The sequence below is a fragment of the Xylocopa sonorina genome, chromosome 5 (genome assembly GCF_050948175.1).
Source record: "Xylocopa sonorina isolate GNS202 chromosome 5, iyXylSono1_principal, whole genome shotgun sequence".
Taxonomy (NCBI): domain Eukaryota; kingdom Metazoa; phylum Arthropoda; class Insecta; order Hymenoptera; family Apidae; genus Xylocopa; species Xylocopa sonorina.
Window position 1 is genome coordinate 1,512,552 of NC_135197.1, and position 24,532 is coordinate 1,537,083.

At 37.7% G+C, this 24,532-nt stretch overlaps 3 protein-coding genes across 3 annotated transcripts in view; 2 read left to right on the top strand and 1 right to left on the bottom strand.

Annotated features, from left to right (window-relative positions):
- The first annotated feature begins 1,821 nt into the window (after positions 1-1,821).
- On the top strand, positions 1,822-15,295 carry LOC143423616 (segmentation protein paired). Its single transcript, XM_076895075.1, has 5 exons — positions 1,822-1,936; positions 6,585-6,723; positions 6,903-7,192; positions 13,522-13,935; positions 14,727-15,295. The coding sequence occupies exons 1-5, from the start codon at positions 1,876-1,878 to the stop codon at positions 15,293-15,295; spliced, it is 1,473 nt and encodes a 490-aa protein (XP_076751190.1). The 5' UTR covers positions 1,822-1,875.
- Positions 15,296-18,165: 2,870 nt separating this feature from the next.
- Polz2 (DNA polymerase zeta subunit 2) lies at positions 18,166-18,986 on the bottom strand. Its single transcript, XM_076895460.1, has 3 exons — positions 18,968-18,986; positions 18,594-18,891; positions 18,166-18,522 (listed from the first exon to the last, which is right to left on the bottom strand). The coding sequence occupies exons 1-3, from the start codon at positions 18,984-18,986 to the stop codon at positions 18,216-18,218; spliced, it is 624 nt and encodes a 207-aa protein (XP_076751575.1). The 3' UTR covers positions 18,166-18,215.
- A 368-nt stretch (positions 18,987-19,354) lies between these two features.
- Positions 19,355-24,532, top strand: part of LOC143423792 (ubiquitin carboxyl-terminal hydrolase 48) — a 62,303-nt gene continuing 57,125 nt past the window's right edge. The window contains exons 1-11 of the mRNA XM_076895360.1: positions 19,355-19,594; positions 19,954-20,094; positions 20,181-20,384; positions 20,477-20,803; positions 20,982-21,218; positions 21,312-21,562; positions 21,647-22,185; positions 22,542-22,643; positions 22,718-23,121; positions 23,210-23,573; positions 23,648-23,832. Of these exons, the coding sequence (XP_076751475.1) occupies positions 19,961-20,094; positions 20,181-20,384; positions 20,477-20,803; positions 20,982-21,218; positions 21,312-21,562; positions 21,647-22,185; positions 22,542-22,643; positions 22,718-23,121; positions 23,210-23,573; positions 23,648-23,832 (2,747 nt within the window). The 5' untranslated portion in view covers positions 19,355-19,594; positions 19,954-19,960. The remainder of the gene's footprint in view (positions 19,595-19,953; positions 20,095-20,180; positions 20,385-20,476; positions 20,804-20,981; positions 21,219-21,311; positions 21,563-21,646; positions 22,186-22,541; positions 22,644-22,717; positions 23,122-23,209; positions 23,574-23,647; positions 23,833-24,532) is intronic.

The window sequence follows — 24,532 nt, forward strand, 5'->3', positions numbered from 1 at the left end:
ACCGGGCTTTTCCTCCCGTTCCGCGACGTTTCTCACGGAACGAATCGCCGCTACGCTCCTGGATAATCGAAGTCGAGTTTCGTCTACGCCGTTTGAAATGAAATTTCGATGATTTTTTTGAATGGAAGAATTTTCCAATTGAAAATTCAAACTCTATCTTTCATCGTATACAAATTTCGTTCCCTTTATTTAAACGAGAGGGTGTGACTATTTTTGCGAAATGGATTTACCTTTTACGGATATATCTTTGATAAAATGGGTATAGAGGTTAGTATACGTATATTGAGATATTAACTAAAGAGGAACATTTTTCATGACCACTACTGATATGTTGCAGATATGTTTGTTAACGAATTTGGAAGAGTTATTATCTTCTTAAGGGTGGTTCTTTTCTTGGAAACTTTCTCGATAAAATGTTCATAGTTCTGCTTAAAGACGTCTATACTGATACTGGCGAAAACATGCTCGCATGCTCCCGAGAAGGAAAAGTTAGAAGTTCGGTGATCTACGATCATACGTTAATAGCCTATATCCGCAACTAAAGAACAGCTTGAAGCGAATCGCGTTATTTGCTCTCGCCGCTTGCTTAACTTGGTCGTTCCCGGTCGACTGCGCTGTTCGACTCTCGCAACAGTTTCGAATTTCGATCGAATCCAAGCTTGTAACATGTAAAGATTCGTTAAAAGAGTGTACGTATATATTATATTGTTAGCAATTTTTTATCGGTACCCCCTGGAGTCTAACTGAAAATGTAAAAATCTAGCAATGTTACAATAAATACCGTCGCGAGGGTGAAATAGTTGCCGGATTGGCTGGTAAAACGGCCAATTCAAGAAAACGAGAGTAAGCTTCAAGTACTAAAGGATCGTTGCTTAAATTGTGATAAAGGACATTTCAACTCTATTTACTGGTTGAATTATATATTATATTATACAAATGCGTTATATAAATGCTGAAAAGGTATTTCATTTCTTCGTATTAAAAAGATTAAAAATGTAGCGAATTATAAAAAATCGAACATATAAAAATCTAACAGTCCCCATCGAATTCGCAGCAACCACCCTCTCGCCCATTATCGGGCGACAGCCAACCTAGCTGAAAACCCCCGTCTTCGTCACGAATCGAATCCCCTCCACGGCGTACCGAAAAAAGAAGCGCTGGTAGCAGAGAGGCAGCATGGTCTCCGCGGAGGTTCCCGTTTATTTCCACTCGTGCGCCGCTGGGCGTGCCATCAGGGGCGCGACCATGGAAGGCCACTTGGATCGTGGATTGGTCGACGAAACCGAAGGAACAGGTACGAAAGTGGCCGTAGCACATTTTCCTTAGCTTTGAACGCGGAGAGTAAACCGGCTTCGAGTGAGTTCGAAGCCAGCGTTCCCACCATCGTCTACCTTGGCGAAGACCGGAATGGGAGTGGCCAACCGTTAGTTACCCCGGTGGCGAGTGGTCGTAGAGGCTAGTCAGGATCAGGAAGCCGATCTGTCGAGGTCCAGCTGAACCGTCGAAGGACTGCGCTTCCAAGAGGACAGGTGTCTGATCGCGAACCAACGGGAAAGGAGAGGAGTGGGTGCAAAAGGGAAGCTGGATCCCGCGCAGACATCCGGCTGGTCCTGATCGACGCGGTGGAACTACTGCGTACACACACAGTGATTAACTTAACTCACCGAGTGACAGTTTCTTGGGCGAAGTTGGGGGGCATCGATATACACCGTGTTCGTTCGTCGTTACACGCTGTTACGCAAAGGTTACGCAGAGACTGGTTTCGGAGGTGATCAGTGGTATACTCGTCTCGGGATATAGGGGTTTAACAGTGGTGTGACAGGGCTTTTTGTGGCGTTTTGTGAGAGGAAGACTGGTGGCGCGGCCCGCGCTGAGATGACGGTGACCACTAATTTCTCGATGATGCGACCTTGCTTCACTGGATACCCTTTTCAAGGTAAGAGGAGGACCTTTCTTCAACCATCCTGCCTACCATTGAATCTTTTTCCATTTATTATCTTACACAAAACAATGATTGCATTTGTAGCGAGTACAGAATCTTATGCAACTTAATACTTATACTTAATGCTAGAAATTAGAAAAGTTGCGAAGAAAGTTTACAACTTGGCAAGTAGAGGTGAAAAGTAAATTGAACTAAAACACAACATTTCTATTGCGATACATTGCGAGTTGAACTTTTACAACTGCCCTGATGACAGTAAAGTCTTCCAGATTCGACCGGTTGGATGTCCTGCAAGATTTTAAACAGGCCATTGATATATAACCTTACCTGACTCGAAACGACCGGAACATTACCATTAATAGGTGTTGTAAATAACGAGCTATATTTTTTGAACGGTTCTACCGTCGCTGTTAAACTACTCCTTATAATAGCTTCCCGATTTTACACAATTCGCTGCCTTCTTTTTTCTTTCATAAAAAAAAAGAAAAAAAAAAGGAAATTGTCGACAGCTTTTGCCATCTACTTCATTCAGCGCCTGAAAGTATACGTTTTTGAGACGAATTTCGAATCCTTATATCGAGATCTGTGCGTATGTACGTGTGAATTAAGAATCAGTTTAGCATTTCATAATTAAGATCCACTTTTTGATCAAATTTAACTTTAGTAAATTATTCTACGAATATTTCCACGATTTTTCTGTTGTTCCACAGTTTGTTAGTTTGATGAGAGTTTCACAAGATCACAATACATAATACGTACCGCATAGTATAAAAAAATTTTAAACGTAGTAATCTACTATTTTAGTTAAAAATATTGTGTTTGTTTAAATTAAAGAATAATGCGAATCGAATTAATGACGATTTGAATTCTAATAATTACAGTGGCACGTAAGGTAATTCACCATAGATTTTCACCTTCTAGGTAGTCGAAGTATGGGGCTTGTATTGTCGTGGCTGGAAAATCGCCTATGCCGAACAGTTCTCCTCGAGACTTTCCAAAGCAGACCTTCGGTCCCTCCTTTGTGACCTCGTAAATTACTACTTTTTTCTACGCGTTCGATTTCAAATATAATGAACCAATCAAAAATACAGAAAATCGGGAAAGAATCTTAAATAAAACTCTAGTATTAGAAATCTGAAGAATTAACAAATGCATTTTTAAATTATTAGCTCCCAGTAGTCAAGGTTACTCGTTCATCGAAAAGTCTGAAATAACGTCCATCCCAAGAGGTAAGAATGAAATAAGTAATGGTAGAGTACGATTCGAACGCAAACGAGGAGGTCGTTGGTTGAATTTTTCATTCTTGTTTTGTTGTTTGCGCGCAGAGTAGACGATCATTTGTCAGTGTCTGACATTACGCACTAGCTACTAGTTTAATTGTATGCAACAATTACTCACCGAATCGTACGCGGCGGCTTATACGTAAAATGGAAGCGTTTAACGCACGTGGGACGCGTAATTAAATATTCTTGGAAGATTAATAACACCGTGGATGCGTATTTGTAATTACGCGCGCACGTTCTATCGACTGGTCGTTAATTATTTTATAGAATGCTGGAACGGCGTCGGCAGGTACCGCGAGACGTAAAAGCCGGGGGTTCGACTATTTATTTCTCGGAAGCTTCACTTCCTTTATTGGAAGTTAATTGCTAGGACGACTTCAATGGAAATGGAGTGACGAACGAAATGGTGGACGTTTTCATTCACGATTCTGCGATTTTCATTTTTCTTTTTTTTTCATTCTTGTTGGCACTTGTGCAATAATAACAGTAATCACAAGGTTTTCTAGTTACTCGCAGGAGATTCGTGGAATTCGTGTAATTGCAGTTTCCGATTGAGAAAATTTCTATGATCGCGTAAACAGTTTAATGCGAACCAAATCTCTGTGGGAGAGATGACAATTAACATCGAGAAATAAGTGGTGATGTCGGTGATAATCGAAATCAGATATTTTTCTAAACAATTCTATAATCACTATAATAATAATATAATAATATCTGGGAATGATTACCACGAGAGGCAGGCAGTAAAATTAAATTGTGCATATATCATCTTTCCTTATTTTATTTTATAAAATAATAAAGAAGATGTTCAACTTTTTCTACGGTAGATTTGAATTTCTTGTAATTTTGCCCTATCGATAGAGAGATACCCCCGTAAAAATAGGGTTTAGAGATAATTTTCTTGCCTAAGAGAATTTGGACAAAGAAGAGTCTTTCCGTTTCTAAATAACGATTCAAATCTCCAGTTGCAACCATCGGTATAGAGGAAAAATCAGTCCAATTAGCGAAATAATTAGCAGCGGAAATTTTTTCCACCCTCTTGAGCTGGAGGGATCGTGAGCAAAACATGTACGTTCCGTTCGCCGTTTTTCAGCCGGCGAGTGCACTCGATGCATAGCTCGGGTTATGCAACCGATTCTGCGCAATCGAAACCGACGTTTTTTCGATCCGCTCGCAAGGGTTCTTTTTTTCCCTCCGTTGGTTCGTTACGTGAACGTCGATTCGTCGGTTCGTTCTTCTTCGCCCGTCAAGGTGACGCGATTCCCGAGCGATCGGCACCGTGAGAAACCGGCCAATTTCTATTCAGCGACATTGTTAAGCGATCACGTTTTTTCGCGGATTTTCCACTTCGAAGAATCGGACTTGCGGTTTGCGTTGCCGTTCCCGCGTAAAACTCGCAAATTTCTAACGCGACGGAGAAAAAGTATTTGAAAGCGAGGAAAGTCGGGCGTTTGTTCGTTGCTCGCCAACGACCGCGACCACTTGTAGGTACACGTTCACCCCCTTCTGTCCCCCTACGTATAATTTAACTATAACATATCTTTAAAAATTCAGTCACGTTTCATCAATATCTTATCAAATTCATCAAGATTCATTCTCCTTTATTGCCTTATTGGGAATCTTTAAATCTTCTAGTATCGGGGCCAGGAATATATTAAAAACATTTTCTATGCTAAACAATATTTCCAAAAATCACCTGATTCTTGTACAATTTTTTCCTAAATCCATCGAGATCCTTCGTCGATCCCTTGAAATTCCTAACTATTGCGTAGCTTAGTACGTTACGAAAAGTATCTATTAAAAGTTCTTGATCGTGAAAGAAAAAAGAAAAACCCAGTAAGAATCGGACTGTCATTGCTAATGTGACCGGCAAAAACATATGTAATTACGCTCGAAGTGTCTACTCGAGCGTGTGAAGAATTTTTTTCAAATGAATACCACCGTTGCTCGCGCGGATAATTACGAAATGAGTGGATCTCGGAATATTAAACGGCCGACAACAATAATGATAATCCGTTTTTCTCCCGCGATGTCTCGCATCGGCGGTCAGTACGTTTCATCGTCATTGGCCACCTAGTTTTTCCTCTCGTTACTACACGGCAAAAAGGCCTCACACTCGCGTATAGAACGCTTCTTGCGCGTTCCGATCGCGATCGATCAAAGTTGCCGTAATGTTGGCCACGATTCAGCTGGAAGCTTACTTGCGCCGCAAAAAAAACAAAGGCTCTGTTACGTTCGAATTAACAGCTGCGTTTTTAACGCAGATTCAAGGCTCTCGGGGCGAGCGAAAAATTCGCTGACTACGGAAACTAGATCTAGGTTAGCGCGAGGTTTGAACTTTGATCTTAAGGTTATCAACTCTCCGATTCTGTTTATCAATCGCATTAGAGAGGACATAATCCCAGGTAATCCGAGGCTGTGAATAATGTTTCCAAGGATCCCCCAAGGATTTCTCAAGTGCTCTTGGAACCACGTGCTGAGAGTTTCGACGCGAATAAATCGCAAACAATGAGGAATAATTAATTCCGAACATGGTCGTACATGGTTTCTATATGTATATACGTGTACGTACGTAGAGCGGCTGACAAATTGCACGCTATCAGTGGTACTGTCGCGTCGTAAGTCTTTTATTGTTAAGCGGATTCATTGGCCTTATCGTTATTTTCCTTGCCGTCAAGGTGGAATACACAGGAAATACACCGCGAAGTGAAACGATGGATCCGAGTTTCTCTTTATTCCCCGCCGAGTAACAGTTCTCTCGACTTGTTCGCGGGCGCGCGCAGACAAAAGATCCGCGCGGTTTTGCAATCGACCTTCGATCGATGAATTTTATCTGGCCAGAAAGGGAATGCTTGGAATATTCTCGAAAATGACGGGTGAAAACAGATGGAGATCCCCCACACCATTTTTCCATGCCGAACTGCTTGTTCGTGTAACGTGTAAACGTCAATTTCTTCATTCGAACTTTCTGTTTGTCGAAGAATCGAAAATTCCACGCAAAACATTAATTCCTTGGAAACAACGCAAATACTACTACTAAAAAATTCATATCATTTTCAGCATTTCAACAAATATTATTGTTATAACCTTTATTTTAATTTATTTATGCGATATTGATTTCGATACATTCACCCCTTTTGTGAAAAAAGCAGAATATGGTTTAACTCTTTGCAGTCCTGTGTCGAACTGAACCCGACATATGATTCAAATAATTTAGTACAAGTGTTAATTTATTAACAAGTTTGAAATGTGCTAGATTAAAGCGAATGCGTTAATTAAGTCGAGAGTGAAAATAAGGACATTTTTTAAAATAGTACTTGATTATACTCGAGCGTTAATTTGCATAATCTTTGTCGCAGATTTAGGATCGATACCAGGTCAAGGGCGCGTCAATCAGCTGGGCGGTGTTTTTATAAACGGTAGACCGCTACCGAATCACATTCGTCTCAAAATTGTCGAGATGGCGGCTGCAGGCGTCAGACCTTGCGTTATTTCAAGGTAAAACTTCCGATAGATAACATAAAATTTCACGCGACTCTTCGATAACGAACTAGATTCTTGAACGCACAGAAAAAAAAAAAAAAAAAAAAAATCAACCGGAGATATCAGTATCTAAAAAAAGAACCATTTAAAAGAAGAGGAAGTAAAGGGTTTTATTTAATTTCTAATTTAAATAGGCAACTGAGGGTGTCGCACGGATGCGTATCGAAGATTTTGAATCGATATCAAGAGACCGGAAGTATCAGGCCAGGAGTGATCGGTGGTAGCAAGCCCAGGGTGGCCACGCCGGAAGTTGAGGCACGAATCGAAGAGTACAAACGCGACAATCCGGGAATTTTCTCGTGGGAAATTCGAGATCGCTTGATCAAAGAGGGTATTTGCGATAGGACCAGCGCACCGAGCGTCTCCGCGATATCCAGGCTTCTCAGAGGTCGCGATCCTGAAGACGAGGCTAAACTAGGCGACGGTAAGTCTTGAGATTAATATTATCATTTCTTCTGTATTTGTCGTCCGTCACATTTCACATTCGTGGCGTGATATTAACGATTTATTTAGCTAAAATAGCGCAACAGAGACATACATAGAGATATATGTTTAAAGATTTGTAGACTGTTTGACAACTATAACATCTAAATTTGGAGTTCGCTACGAATAACTTTTGAGAAGTAAAATTGCATGTTTAACACGGCGAGTTCCTTACCAATCGCTTTGACAAAAACTCCTCCCGATCAAGCGCGGACCGGACACTCGGTGTCTCTTCCCCAGCTGGCCTGACCAAGATTGATGATCCAGCTGAATCAGTGAATTAGCGTCTCGCAAATATTCCCGTAACAGCGCCACCGTGCAAAATTAGATTATAACAACATCGGCTCATAATTTGGTCCTCGGGGCTCTCGTTACGCGAAATCTCTCGAAATTGAATCAGCCGCCTTTTTTTGCATTCCCTAATATGGTTCGCAAACAGGACCGCATTATTCTTCGCGTTATTTAGTCAAGGGACCGTTTAAATTTAATCCATTACTAAATTCTCAAACGTTAGTTAATTACATGTCTTGGGACTTACGATTTTTATTTATCTTTCAAAATATGTATACCTATATCTTTCCGATTTAAACGACCTGATCTTAAGCATCCATGGATTTTTCAGTTACAATAAGTTTGAAGTAACAGCAGTTACATAACAACTACATTCTTAATTTTACGGGATATAAAAATGTTAAAATATTTAAATATACAGATATCTTCTTTGTAAGATATTTTTATGGTTACGGTATAATTTATCTGGTGCCTCGTTTGTCAGAAACTTGATCGGTCGAGTATCGATTTAGAAAATTCTCACGCGACGTTCCGCGCGATCGTGGTCAGAAAATTCAGCAGCGATTTTCAAAAGCGAAAGAACAGTCGGGAAAAACGGAGACTTGTCCGCGAGAAAAATGACCATTAAGGCAACAGCTTCCTGGGCAACGTAATATCCCAACGGAGAGAATATTACCACGCAGGAAATTACGAAGGGGATCAAAAGTGGAGCTTAGCAAGTAGTTCGCAGTTAATTCGCGCTCGGTGCTGAAACTTTACTGCGGGGCTCTTTAATCATCGCTGAAGATACAAAAAAAAGAGTATCCTCGCTACCGTGCAAAACCGTTTTCCTTCATTCTTGCTTTTCCCCGCGTTTCGTGCACCCTTGACTTCGCGTCGATCTTAAGCTGGAAGAAAGACTGTGCATGAAAACGGGTTTCCACCGATTCAAAGTGGCCGGGTGCCACTTGAAATGTTACGAAAATTATTACATACTAATGATATTAATAAATGATAATTACGCTATATTAATAGATGGTAAAAATACTAAGAAAAAAGATTTGAGGAGATCTTCATCTCCATTCATCTATTTCATTGCAACATACGAACGATCGTCCACATTTGACACTCCAGTGTCCCCCTAAACTGTATGCATACGCGGTAGGTAAGGTATATCAAGTCCAAAGCTAAAAAAGGGTAGAAGACGCGTAGAATAGACGCAAAACACGGTTTAATAGTCGCGAATGAACGAACTAGATGGAAATATATAATATATTATAGATCCGAGAATCCGATACGCCCCTACGTCAGCTGTTCGCGTTAGACCACCAAGGATCCGTGCACGATCTCGAAACGGTGAATGAATAAATTAAATGGTCGCGCATTAATCAGCCGCGCGTTTCTGGATCTTCGAAATTACCGGTTCTCGTTCGCCTCTGCGAACAGTCGGTAGCCTGGCCGCGGCTCTGTAATTTCCTCGCCGCCCGGTACATGCCCACATACACGTCCGAAACGTTCGGTAGGTGGTATCGAATCGGATGCACGAAATCATCGAGCCGGGTGAATGCGCTCCATTTTTTCCCTTATGTCGCTTAGTTTCTCTTTTTTCTCGATAGTCGATCAAATTCTTGATAACTCTGTGGAAAAGGCGGTGACTTTGAACAATTTGAAATTGTTATATTTAAATACGAACTAAATACAATCGTTGGAAGGCTTTTATATTTACATTTTTCCGTGTCCACTTTCGTTTCTAGGTACTTACTTCCATATTGGAAAATCGAGAATGTAGAAAAGCTAAAATGTTACACATTTTTAAAAAGAGAACAGGTTAGAAAAAATTGTAGATATAGAAAGTTAAAAAATTTGGAAAATTTCTGACAAGCTTGTCATTTTCTTTCTCTATAAATTAAAAGGATCGTTTCAATTCCGATTTGCGACAAGACAAACTGAAACCTTGTGAATGCTGCCGATAGTGAACCATCGATGGGCTCATTTGAAAATGCTCGTCGGCAAAGATGAAAGAGCAAAACGACCAGAAGAAACTGTTCGTAGATTTGTAAGTCGATCAGCCCGATGGTTGGGTGCCCTTTCAAAACAAAAAGAGCAGGACAGAAACAACGTGTTACCACGGGGACAGGGGGTGAGAAACCTGAAAAGGCGCCGACCATTGAACGCTCGTATCCACTTACGCTAAACTGCTCTGAGAATAGAGTTTCTCCGTTCTATTTTAACTTATCAGTAGGAATAAAGCTTTTACAAGTGATTTAAATAGGAAATCGGAATTCTATGTATACACATATTAGCCAATAGTTAATAACTAAAAATTCATCTAAATATCAGTGATAACGGGGAGATTAAACGAAAATTGAACTCTTCATCTAATTCTTTTCAAGTTTCTTATTTGTTATAAAAGCGAGAGGAATGCGTGCCGTGAACTGGTCGATGTCTCCTGGTCCACGGTGCAGAATCGTGTCGACGAGCAACCTAGCAATCTTTCAACCCTCTGAGGTAATGCGGGGTTTGAAAGTTTGGTAATTACTAGCCGCTTGGGACCGCTTAGTCCTATGAAAGATGTAATTTCTTTCATGATTTTGCAAATTCGCCATATCGGATTTCTACTTTTAAATGAAAACAGGCCTGATCAATGTGCGTTTCCTTCAAAAGAATTCTACAGGTATAATTGGATTAACAATTATTATACCTCGTTCAAGGCTACCTTGTTTCTTTAAAAATTCTTGCTAATAAATCTTTTTTAAAATCAATTATCCTTTTTTGCATTTTTTATCAATCAAGCCGAAAATTTCAAATCTTGTGAAATTAAGCACAAATTTTTCCATAAAATAACAAAATGTTTCATTCGTCTGTCACGCGAGAATGACAATAGAAACGAAGGGGGTAGAAGAGAAAGAAAGAAAGAAAGAGAAAAAGAGAGCAGCGCGGTGCTGTGCAATGCAAGACAGAAAGGGGGATGAAGCGGGTCCGTGTCCCGGAATAGAGTCCGTGTCGAATGGGCATGAACGCGGGGCGTCCCGGCGTCAAGCGTCGTCGGCCGATTAGTCGCGGCCCGTGTAATGCCAGTCGACGATTTCAAGACGCGCGGCGGACCGTTCGCCGGAAGAAACAGCTTCGTTTCTTTTTACAACCGTGTCATCCGTCTCTCGGCTTTCGCGGCCCCGCGATGATGAATCTACGATAATCTAAAAATGCGACCGACCCGCCGTTTTTTAGCTAGCCCCGGGAATGCGGGGACCTGATGAACAGAGAGCGGTCGAGATGGATGGACACGTACACTCCAACTCGAAAATCTGATGGCACGCGTTTCATTTTTATTCATTCTTCGACACCGTTCAGACATCGTTCGTCTTAGTGGAGAATTTTACTAAATATTATTGCGTATATCGCGTCTGAGAAAAAAAAAGGTGTGTTTAATTGTTCGGAACTAATAAAAATAGTTATTTGTATAATTTAATGGTATCGAATTTTGAAATACTACTAAAAAATAAACATTGTGTAACAATAACAATGTATAATGAAAATTCATAACCAATGCACAGCGAGTGTCCTCGTACGTTTGAGTAACAGTGTAGAAAAAGTGAAAGAGGGAAATGTTTCAAAAGAGTTTGTTTTTATATAATAATAGTTGTTGGTAATAAAGTTCATAAAGCTTAATTTACATTCAGAGTGAATGTTTTAGGCTACATAATATATAGTGAAATAACAGGTGTAGACAGTGTTCTAAAGGCTTCATTTTATTCGGCCGCAAACTTTTTACTCGCCCGCGGCAATTTGTATTGGAAAAAGTAAACAGAAAATCCAAGTGAAAGTAGAGGTCGGATAATAAAATTGATTGTAATGTATCATTGTTTAATCATTGCATTTGAATGACTACAAATGAAGTGAAAGTGAATGATCGTCGAAACGTTATCTATATAACAATAATTTATTGTTTCGATGCGCAAATAACCAAATGGCGGAAATAGAAAAGTTTATTGACGTATAAATAATGAAATACATATTGTATAGGTACGCATAGTTTATGTTAAACTTTTTAACATTTAATGTACCCGAAGTAACTCACACGTATTCTTAGTGTCACTGTATATGTGAACGTTCGTCGATTGAGGGGAAAGGATCTCGAAACTTGTTTTTCTACTGTCATCAGTCATCAGTCATCAGTCATCACTCGTCACTTTTCTTGCAATTATCGACTGTCCTTGGAGTAAATTATGGTATTCGCACTCACTCTTGCTCGTACAATCTATTTAATTCTCCAATCGATGTTAATAATTCTGAACTTGGAACATTACATTACGCATTTTGTGTACATTTCGTTAACGCTATTATCACGCTACTTAGTCCTTTGACTGTCAAATTATGTTAAAACATTACCGTGCAATTCTCAAACTTGTACGAAACTAACTTTCACTGTAAATTAGTAAATATAAAGCATACCGAAACGTCCGTAGCACACCATAAATTGCAATGTGATCGATTAATTAATTATTGTTGTAGGATCTCCCGTAGCTTTAGAAAAGGAGACGATCGATTCATGTTTCCATCATCTATTTATCGCCATACGCTTCGTATCATTCGTTAATCGTTCACTAATAATATGTTATCAATTTTCTAAAAAGTAGTATGCTCTGCCGTTCGCACTGGTAAAAAATTGCACTCTGCCAGTCTGTAAGATTTGACAAACAAGAGTACAACCATATGGTCTCAGATGATATTCTAGTTAAGAGAAAATGACGAACTTATATCGATCCAAATACTTTACGCTATTACGAATTTTCAAATACAAGCAAACGAATAGAAGGTTGCCGATCCTTCGGAGGTTAACGATCCTTCAACTTGCGTTTGCAAATTGAAACACGTATCAATGTCCTACATGATAGAAATGGTATCCAACTCTGGCCGTACATCTGCGTCGAAAAATAATAATCAGAGATAGCTATATTAAGAGACTAGGGGTGCTTATCAACGATGAGCGCGACAATTGTTTCCGAATGAATAAATAATTACGAAATGTATAAGAGGCTGAGAGAATATTCAGGATTGAAAGTCTAATTTAAAAAATGAGATATAACTATGAAAAAGCATAAATTAAGTTAGTAGGAAGAATTACTTAGAATCGGGTTAATAGGGTATGTAAAAGTAAACGCAATCGGAGTTGCCTGCCCAAAAGTAAATTACCGAAATATACAGTGGCAAACAAGTCAATCGTAAAATCAAGTGTGAAACAAGCAGTAGAATGAGAACTGTAGAGCGGTTCCTTTGAACTGTTGTGTTCGACAAAACAAACCATAAACCAGGGCACACGTTCACCTGGGTAGACGTGGTTGAGCAGGTGACACGTGCATGGGGAATTAATAGTTATTAGTCGCGACCTAGTTATCCGCTCTGCCTTATTTTCGTTCTTGCACCCGTTACTTTTTGCCTTCGTACAATCTTGTTTCGAAAAATTATTAACTCACCAAATATAATATTTTAATGATACTTATCCAGTTAGGAAAAGTTATATTTTTCATTTCTTTATTTTTGTAGTACTACAACCTAAAAATTTCTTACTTTTACCTGGGAAATTCCAAGCATAAAATATTCTTCGTATCGTTTGCCAAGTGTACTCAGTTGGGTATGCGAAGAGTAAATTATGAGTACTGAAGTTTCAACTCGTTCAAAATGGTCACTTGTCCATTTAATAACACAAATTCAAAGTATGTCGCATATAGTAATTTACATAATCACGTGTCATTATAGTAAAAGAATATCACGGTGGAATAAAATAATTAGTCATTCACCTTACCATCGAGAAATTTCTAGTTGCAAATTCAGGTCATCAATAAGCAGCGCTAATATACGCACGCACACATGTACCCACTTATGCAGATGACTTCATCGCAATCCACAAATGACGCACAGGATAAAAAACTAAAACTGCACACTGATGCAACATCGTTACAAACGCATACCTCGAATCTATAAAATTCATGAAATTTCCAGGTAAAACCAGTTCCGGGTCCGACTGCGAGAGCGAGCCGGGAATCCCTTTGAAAAGGAAACAGAGGAGGAGCAGAACGACCTTCACCGCTCATCAACTGGACGAATTAGAGCGAGCTTTCGAGAGGACTCAGTACCCGGACATTTACACCAGGGAGGAACTCGCTCAGAGGACCAAATTGACGGAAGCTCGGATCCAAGTATGGTTCAGCAACCGACGAGCCAGGCTGAGGAAACAGTTGTCCTCGACCACTTCCGGTGGTTACGTCAGTTCGGTCGCTTATCCGGCGGCCTCTTACGTTCTTCATCCTCCCGCTGCGCCCCATCCGCACGCCACTACCACTGTTCCGCCGAGTCATCCGCATCCGCACCCCCATGGACAAACGTTGCCCGACACCACCTTCTCCTCGAGCCAAGGTAAGCTTTTACACGCTCCATTTCTACGATATTGCCGCTTATATCACGTCAGCTAAACATTTCGGTTTGTTAATTACTAATTCGATTCGCACTTATTCAAGTGTCCAATTTAAGAAAGCGCTTCGAAAGGTTAACTCTCGGAATTTTCAAAAGCTGCCCCATCGCGTTTCTTTTAATATATTTTACGTTTCCGTTCTCGATCACTCATACGATCATTTTTTCCTTTTATAATAAAAAACTTATATCATTGCATAAAATGATTGCTGGAATGAACAAGATTGTTTTGGACAAGAAAAAAAAAAAAAAAAAAAAAGCAAGATGTATAAATGTTAAACGAATATTTTTATGAAAACGTTGACAGACATTTTTATTGGGCATTATTGATTCCAGTGTGCAATTTAACGAAATTTGGGCACGGCTTTTTATAAAAGATTTAATGCTGTTAATGATAATGATAGTTTCATCAGTTCTATAAAGTGGGGATATAATATGTGGTATGTACTTAGTTTACTTTGCGAAGGCAGTAGGTGCTTTATAAGGTAGTTAATGACGTACTTATGCACATCGTACACTGCGTTAGGTTCATTACGAGTCTAATGACGCAGGAAGAAACGTGCGATAAATAGCACGAAGCGTACTTCATAATGAAAATAGAATGTTAGAACCTCCTTTTGCAACGACGCCAGTGTATATAACGCTATTCAAATCGCAAAAGATTCATATTAATATCTATTCAAATCTATAAAGTAGTGTTTATTACTATTATACTAATCGATATTAATTGCGTTCAGTTCCAGAGCTATACTCTTCACACCACAGCACGATGTCTCACCAGCTGACGTCGGATTCGTCCCGTTTACCCTCATCCGTTGGATCTACCCCAACCTATGGCCTGCCAGTAACCTACCCTAGCTCGTTGTTACCAGCAACGTCATCTACCAGCACCGCTCACATGAGCCACCAAGTGTCTCCTGCGTCCGCCGCCACGTCCTCGACGTATCAACAGACTGGCCATCAACTGCCACCAACCCCCAACTCTCTGGTGACCATGATGGGTCCGAATTCTGGAAATTCAAACCCAGCATCTGACCAGTTAACATCGTCGGATCTACCCATCAGTTCCGTGTCACCTGTGCAGCAACAGCAGCAACAAGCAAGCCAAGGAAATTCGTCGCCGTCGTGGAACCTGCCGATTTCTACCGCAGGAAGGGTTGGACTTCCCAGTCCGCCATCGAGTCTGCAGCAACCACACGCGCACCCTGCGCATCCTCATCAAACCTTCGCCAGTCATTACGGTGCTCAGGGCTTCCAGCAACCGCCCAGACCTGCTCCTCATCAACCATTTTACAGTTGGTACTGATAAAACAAAAGTGAATATGTTTAGAGGATTCTGGAAGATTTTTAGTGGGCAGATGGTTATTAACTTTACGTGAGTCTGATCGATTTTTTGCTCCGCCATTTGTCTGGATTCTCTACCAATTCAATGTTTTCTTTTCATACTATTTATTTTATTACTGTAAAAATTTATGTGTCACTTATGAATGTATCTTGAAAAACGGTAAAATTCTTATTGAGCCAATTTTTAATTAAAGGACGAATTAGAAGTTGTAAAAATCAACTCCGTCAAATAATCAAATTGTAGACACACATAGGAGTACAGATGTATGTTTACTAAAGATCGTAGTGGAGCAACGTATGTTGCAAAAGTAAATAAACGATAATCGTAGATCTGTTTATTTAACACCACCCGATTAATTCATGATTAACATATAGCTGAGGATTTTTTGTTGATGGTACGTGAAGTACCGAAGGAGCATCCGTTATTATTTTGAGAACGTTCATATAATATTCGTGTATCACAGATTTAATATTTGAAGTGCAATGGTTTAATTAAATATTTTCGCCTTTACAAGGTTATTGGAAAGTGTACAACTATTGACGACTGAATAAAACTTGTGCGAAATTTTATTATACAATTGCAGTAGAATGGATTGAATAAGTAAACAACTAATTAATAATATACCTACTCGTGCCTGATTAAATGTTTAAATAAGTTACGAAACAAATAAATTCTACTGTATTTGTGGATAAATTTGTGATTGTTTAGACAATCCAGTTTTATACATAAATTGGATGAAAAGAGAAGTATAATTTTTTTTTGTATACATACGCGTGGACGAAATAAATATTAAGTTTGATAGAAAAATTATAACGAGTAGAAGCTAAAAGTATTTAGAGAAACAGTGAAATCTGAAATTTCCAAACGATCAAGATGAAAGTAAATATTATGAAATTCGAACCACCTATTTTAATATTTAATCGCAGAAATGAAGGAAATGTAATTGTCATAGGATATTAAAAATAATGGAAAATTTTACTAGTAATAATAACGTTAAAAAATACTATCATCGAAAGAGAATAGCAAAATAGATAGCGGAGAATATGCCAGTAAATTGTATAATTATTTAAGGATTTGTAATACAATGTTTTCGCTTAGGGACGAATAAATCCAGTGAATTGTACCCTAAGGATACGCAGGAACGGAATAATAAATATGTAATGTACCGAATTAAACGCGCTCAAAGCACAGTTTGCAGGCAACTGTCGCGCAGAAATGTTCGCAAGGGTTTTTCTGCCTGTAATTATTGTATAAAAATTGCACTTATTCTATGTAGATTAATTTAACTTTAGTAACCAGTTAATTAAATTTGTAAATATTCATTTACTTTATCATCCAGGTTTTCCAGGTTTTCGATTTAAGGATCGATTGTTTTATTGTAATGCGTATACAGCGCGACCAAAAAGTGTATTTAATAGTGTACATTATTGATAGTTCCTAGTTTCGTGATTATTTTTATTTTATCTTAAAGATTTTTCTCTCGTTGAACAAGTGAAATTATTGATTAAAAAGCGAGGTAAGATGGTAAATTTTATAGTCGTTGAATCCAGATTTGGTTTCTCGCTATTGATTAAGGAAAAGTGAAACAAATGCATTGGAGATTATAGAAAATTAAAACTTTTGCAAAGTATTGCTGTAAAGTATCACAGTTAAGTGTACATACGTTCTATTAATTATGTATAATACCGTATTTTAAGAAGTAAGATTATTGAATAAAGCCTTGGAAAAATATAAATCATGTTTAACATACATTTTGTTAAAACATACCATAAAACAAACAAACTTATTTTATTAAAACGAATCACCTTAGTGTGTTCGAGTGTAAGTAATAGGTATTTATATAAATTCAAGAAGTAAAGGTAAATTAATAAAAATTTCTTCGAAGATGGATAAAATATTTAAGATATATTCACTAAAATTGTTACCGAATATTTAAAAAATTTCAGGATAATAAATCGAACGTTAATTTAGAACATGGTGAAATTTCTGAAAATCTTCTTTTTACTCTTTCACTCGAAAGTTAATATGCACCATTAGTTACTTATTACTGCGAAGTAATTATGTGAAATAATTAGAAGAATTTCATTTCCCACAGTAGCATTCGGAAAGTTTTTAAAATATCTATATCCTAGTTAATATCGGTAAAGCAGAAAGTGACATTATGGTAATGAAATTTTTTCGCAAAAATTTTGGTTCTCGACTTTTACTTAACCAAAAGTTCATCTCACAATCATCGTTATTAACCTTTCACTTTTTTCAGTGGTTGGAGATTGGATATACATCATTTCTGATTCCGTCGTTGCTGATTATAGAGGTCAGTAGAAAACTTGTGATTTCTCAATATCATCGGTAATTCAAAGCACGGAACATAGTCGGTATTACATATTCTGTTTTTACCATCATGCATTAAATTGTCGATATACTAGTTTACGTCAGAAATTGTCAGGTGTTAAAATGATTTCTGTTGGTAATCGATTGGGCTTGGATTAGTATTACATTAGGTTTAAAAATTTAAATGACTGCCTGTAAATGTTCCTGAATGAAAATAAACAAGTGTCTGACTATTTGCTTTTTGATATTTTAATTATAATACCATATATATATCCTCATCACACAGATACTCCACTTAATTCACTTTTATATTTTTTACTTTTAAAACACCCACACACATATATATGCTCTGCAAATATAATTAAAAAATTTCTTTCATAAACTTTTAAATAACAAGTAATACGCATTAATATTTTTGTCTTAATATACAAAGTAACATTTAAGATTAACAATAATGATAACGATAAAAGATTACTTTATGTTTAAAACTACCCCTCCAATTAAGATTAAAAATTATATATATTAAATATAAGGTCTCTAGTCGTTACAATTAATCTGTACATTTAGTACTTTCATTTTCAACAATGTACATCTGTAAAGTTAAACAATCTGTTTTTATAGTTTTCAATGGAAGTAAGTTTTTCTCAGTCATTTCGAGAACATTTTCATCGATGATCCATGGAAAATCCTCGCAATGCGGATTTTCACTCAGAGCGACGTGTGCAGTCTCGTATGTTTGAATTTCAATGGAGAAAGATGAATCTTCTGGCAATGGTTTCAAGTACGCCTCGCACATTGATAACTTCAAACAAAGCGTCCTCAATGCCTCCTCTGTTTTCAAGTAGTATGGATCTTCTCTAAAACAAATATCAGATGAGATGGCAATATTGTACTATAATTATAAACACATTCTTCCGCAAGTACATACTCTGTACCATGTGCTTCAAATTTAACAAAATCTAAAACAAATTTCTCCGTTGGTTCTTTCTTCTTGTTGTAGAAAACAAGATTGACTGCCTTGACGCTGTTTTCATCCTGCTTCACCAGCTCTCTGATAGCATTTAAAACATTTTTTATATATTCACTGAGCTCTGGATGTTCAGAAACATAAACGGTTGTACTATATATTCGTTTCTTTATAAATATTTCTTTAGGATACAAGTTTCTGAAGAACAAAATATGATTGAATGCTACCTCCAGAAATTCCAGCAGAATATCACTAGTAACTGTAAGTGGAATGTAGAATTTTCTTTAATATTGATTAAACTTTTATTTTTATCAAACAACAACTAACATACTTGCCTATCCTGTCTTGAAGCATTTCTATAGACATATATTTGAAATGATAAAATATGAAATATTTGCGAAAAAATATTTGGATAAAATAAATAAAAATTTTCGGTTCTTGTCATCAATAATTTTCCTGCTTCTGAGGAATGTTTGTATATTAGTTGCATGTGTGCATATATGTATATAAAGGTATATACGTATATATGCGAAATAATGTACAGAGAACTGTATAAAATATAGTTGTAATATCTGTTATGTATAATTGGATAGACTTAATAATTTTCAAAATGATTGTTCGGAGGCGAGAAAGAAAGGAATATTATAGAATAAATTATTTAAAGAGAATAAGTGTTATATAGGTGCGGCGCGAGTATTGCTTAGCGATTGATTTGACGCGCGCCTCGACCAAAGCGCATTGCATATGGCGACTAGTGTATGTCAGAAACGGTTAGAGTGTTTTGATGATACTTTTTTACCTGTTCACGAAAATTATCCATAGATGCTTGTACTCGGTGAATTCTCGAACGTAACCAAGGACTTTTGTATCTGGATGATGTTATAGAAGAAGAACAATACGTTACAAAACTTGCAGCGGCATTTTTCATAACCTCAACAGTCAAGAGCGTACAGTACTTTCATGTAGGTATACAATTCACGATTTTCCAGATGTACGAAATTTTTCAGTTATTTGAAATGGAATTTCGATTCAGTACATTATTCACGGTTCTTGTTCTATCGCTGTTCGCGATAAGAAAGATTTTTATAAAATTTACTGTCTAAAGCGGTACTTTTGTTCGATTTTTATTTCGTGATCGAATCACTATTTTCTTATGGCGCGAAGTAAATACGTACATATACTCTATGAAACTCGAAATATACATCCATCACACTTGATACGTATTTTTTTGAAGTTTTAATACAAAAATACACGTACGTGTACGTAACAAAATTTGAGGTTCGTCTATATACATGTTTAAATGCGATTTTTAATATTTCAGGTAAAAAATGCCGCCAACGAAAAAGACTGATTTAGACAAATTAGCGTGGGCTTGGGTGGAAGGTGTTGTGTTAGATCAAATAGAAAGGATACATTTGGAAACTGCCTATAGAATAGGTTTAAAGGCATGTAAAAATTGCAAGTAAGTTATAGGTTTTATTATTATCTTGTTTGAAAAGATATGTATCCAGTTTTTAAAATAATTTTAACCGAATATTTTTTGTTTAGACGCAATTGCACAAATAATCCGCAATGCTTGACTGGCTTAGGAGAAGAAAAGTACATGAAGTCACAACCCGCAGAAGTAATGTCGTTAGAAAGTTCTTTATCAGAATTACGTGATCCTACTCAGTACGTTGGTTTAAAGAATTTAGGTGCAACCTGTTATGTTAACAGTTTAATTCAAATGTGGTTTCATAACGAAGATATGAGGTAAAAATTTATTGACGACGCCAGCGTTTGATGTATAATTAATATTTATGTGTCCTGAATATGTGCCATAAAATGATGTTTGTTACTTCTAGGCGGATAATATACAAATGGAGTATCACAGATGATCCAGAAGAAAGGGAGGCATTGTGTCAAGCTAAAAGGGTGGGGGCATCATTTCATCCAGTGACAGCGGTCGGACAGTTGCAATATATATTTGCAATGATGCAATTCGGAAATCGTCGTCTACTCGATCCAATGAATCTTGCAGTCGCGTTGTCTTTGGATACTAGAACTCAGCAGGATGCACAGGAATTCTCCAAGCTCCTTCTCTGCCATATCGAAGGGAAGCTACAGCAAAACTCAGAGCTGAAGCAGATGCTGCAGAGGCTGACCCAAGGAAAATACAGCTATATCAATTGGTGGGTTTTCTGAAGTGGAAAACAAATGAGAATTGTCCTAAACGATGATGATGCTGATGATCTTGACGATGAGAACATGGTAGGACACGTTGCTCGCTGCGGTGACTGGTGCGATCAACTGATCTGACCGAGAGAAGTTAGTTCCTTCTAAATAACGCGAGTTTTGTGTTTGACGCAGTTGCTCGAAATGCGGAACTGAATATCCAACCTCGACTACATTCTACGAATTGGATCTACAACTCGCAGCCACTTTGAAAGAGGCGATAGAGAAATACTTGTCAGTGGAGCAATTGACCGGGCCAAATCAATATCATTGTGTTACGTGCAATGATAAAAAGGATGCCCGTCGATTTATACGTTTGGAGTCGCTTCCAGAGACATTGAACATACAATTAATGCGTTTCGTCTTTCACAGGTACTTTTGTTTTCTTTTTATGTTTACATTGCATTCTTTTGTATTATTGCATTATGCAATAGTATTGTAAGTATGCTGTTTTATTTTTCTTAGGGATTCTGGGCAGAAAAGGAAGTTGAACTCTTTCATACAATTCCCAGAAGATCTTGATATGTCGGAATACATAAGGTCTCCGCCACAAACTCATTTATACAGTCTTGTCGCAGTTTTAAGTCATAAAGGTCCATCCGCGCATTCCGGTCATTATATCGCAAATATATGTAACTCAAATGGCGAATGGTACCAGTTTAGTGACGATAAGGTGGAGAAGATGCAGAATAAAAGAATCGAAGATGGAGTTAGTGGTGAGCACAAGTCATTTGTTAGATTAATACCATTAAAAATTATATAGAAATATGAAATATACAGTTAAATGTCGTTTATTACAGAAACTTCAAAGGTTGTGAAACGAGGACGTATACCAAAAGGATTTTTGTCATCTAACACGGCGTACATGTTGGTTTATAAAAAAGTTACTCCAGAAAGACGAATAAATAATATGAAAAAGAATAAGCCGAAAAAAATAGAATCAGAGGCAAATAGCAATAATGATGTGACGTTTGTAGAAAGAATTACGATTAAAGAGAAGTCTGATTCGGCGGAAGAAGAAAAACGCAAGTGTGAGTCTGTTCCTACTGTTTCTGATGTGGATAACTTAAAAAAAGCACAAAAGCCTGAGACCGAAAGTAAACAGGAAATAGAAACTTTAGAAGCATTCCCAGAAAGCGATACGATGGATACATCTACAAAATTGGATTCTACCTATGAAGAGCGAAATGGTAAATTTTACGAGTTCGATGACAAAGAAAATCAACATGATACACACGTGAAGAAATCATTTGTAAAAAATGTGAAGGTGGATTATAAACATTTAAATGGTGCTGCACACAGAGCCATGAGTTGCGGGGAACGCGATTTTTACGAAGAGGTAATCACGCTTTGCTTTCCTTTTATTCATATTTTATGAACGTTCTATATTGAAGACAGGGAGAGAGAGAGAGAGAGAGAGAGAGAGAGAGAGAGAGAGAGAGAGAGAGAGAGAGAGAGAGAGAGAGAGAGAGAGAGAGAGAGAGAGAGAGAGAGAGAGAGAGAGAGAGAGAGAGAGAGAGAGAGAGAGAGAGAGAGAGAGAGAGAGAGAGAGAGAGAGAGAGAGAGAGAGAGAGAGAGAGAGAGAGAGAGAGAGAGAGAGAGAGAGAGAGAGAGAGAGAGAGAGAGAGAGAGAGAGAGAGAGAGAGAGAGAGAGAGAGAGAGAGAGAGAGAGAAATGCGTTCCGTTATTTTACAGATGGAGTTTGAGTGTTGGGAAGTGAGTCCAACATTGCGCGATTTAGTAAGGCAAGAAAATGTGAAGCACGAGTTAAGTTTGTTGGCTATTCAACAAGAAAAAGTACGTATCGATAACTAATAAGATTGAGTTTAAAGGTTTTAGTTAAGAAGCATCTTCAACAATATTTCTTATAGCAAAAGGAGGTGGAAGATCAAAACTTAAAGAGACAACTTGTCATAGACGTGTATAATATTATTTCGAACATTGTGTTGTGGGACAATTATCAGTGGATTTCAAGCGATTGGTTATCGAAATGGCTCAATGGGCACGTACCCATCGACGAAGTATCTCCGATAGACAATTCTACATTGATGTGTTCGCATTATCGACTCGATCCGTTAAAAGTGAATCGTGCAAAATGTATCCCTGTACCAGCTGCTGACTTACTTTACAATAAATATCGTGGAGGGCCACGATTAGATGAGAACTCTTTGTGTGAAGTTTGCGTGAAACGTCGGTATAAGTTACTACGCTTCAAATTTTCACTTGAACGTGATCATAAGGAAGTCGGTGAACTCATACGCAACTTTAAGGAGCCGTAAGTATCCTATTTTCATTAATCACAATACATGGTAAATTAAACATAATTTCATGACGTAAAAGAGAATTTCACCTTCTGATTGCAGATCTGAAACAAGTTATGTCGTCGGTGCTGATTCGTTGAGATCGTGGCGAAGACTTGCTATGGAAAAGTTCATGGACGATTTGGAGCAAGAAATTCAAGAGGAAGATTGTCAGGATCCGAATGGATCTCAAGAAGACAGTAAAAGTGCAAATAAGGAACGCGAAAGGTTGAAGGAATCTGGTGACGGTGAAGAAAGCGAGGTTATACTTTATTTCAATGAGGATTTACTTTGTGAGCACGGTTCATTGAAAACACCGGACTCGACAAGAAAAATAGTGCCACGCGAAGCTTGGGTGTTGCTTCGAAAATATTTCCCAGAATCCAAGGAATATTCGATTGGAGCTGCTTCGTGTTCAATTTGCGAGGTACGTATTCCTATTCCTATTTGAACGAAAAGTAAAGTTTCATTATGACAATATCGCGATGCTTTACTGTACAGGAGAAGATGGAAAATGCTCAGAAGGCAAAAAAGGACGATAAAATAAAAGCGAAACAGCAGAAGGATGAGTTAAATGATTTGTATCATGTCAGAAACAGGAACGAAATATTGAAGTGCGAGGATCCAGAGAAAAAATTTTACATCGTGGAGAGAGGATTTTTAGATAGCTGGCGTTCGTTCGTTCGGTGAGTGTTTTTCATTATTTATTGGTACATATTTTTACTTAATTGTCTACATTACACTTTTAAAGTTATACGAAATAATCAAAACTATTTTCATTCAATACTTCATAATCGGTTTACTCGAATTCAGTTCAATTTATCGTAAAATAAATTAGTATCGATAAAGCAGTTACCGCCTTGTTATAATTGTCACAAGGAAAGTCTAATAATAACTGCCATCTAATAACAATAAATAAACGTATTATCTATTTCGTTTGTTAAAATATCATAAATGTTACGTACAAGTGTTTATCTTTTACATAAAATTGATTTTCAAATTATAATTATGGTATAGATAGGTATAATTGGTATCGATGTACTTATTTTGATTTATCCTGTCGAACAATTAACAAACGATCGATTATAAAATATCGAATTAAAGGTGAAGGCTCAGAAGAATATGAGTGGTCTTATATAGGATAGGTTTCGCTAAGTATGCCTTTTTATCACTTTTGATACCTATTACCATTAGCTGGAAAGTAAAAGCATTAAATGTTAGTGTTAAAATAATGTTTAGGCGATACGGAAAAATGAACCGTTTGGTAGGAAATTTGAAACACTTTCTTTTTATTTCTCGGAAGATTCAAGGAGAAAGATATTGGACTCTGTTTCTCATAATGTGCATAACGTCGGTATAGTAGATGCCGTAGATGCATTTGTTTCC

Excerpts from the sequence above, each read along its gene's own strand:
- LOC143423616 (XM_076895075.1), top strand. The coding sequence starts at position 1,876 with ATGACGGTGACCACTAATTTCTCGATGATGCGACCTTGCTTCACTGGA. Across the intron at positions 1,937-6,584 it reads CACTGGATACCCTTTTCAAG|ATTTAGGATCGATACCAGGT; the intron begins GTAAGAGGAGGA and ends TCTTTGTCGCAG. Across the intron at positions 13,936-14,726 it reads CACCTTCTCCTCGAGCCAAG|TTCCAGAGCTATACTCTTCA; the intron begins GTAAGCTTTTAC and ends AATTGCGTTCAG.
- Polz2 (XM_076895460.1), bottom strand. Across the intron at positions 18,523-18,593 it reads TTTGAAGCACATGGTACAGA|AGAAGATCCATACTACTTGA; the intron begins GTATGTACTTGC and ends TATTTGTTTTAG.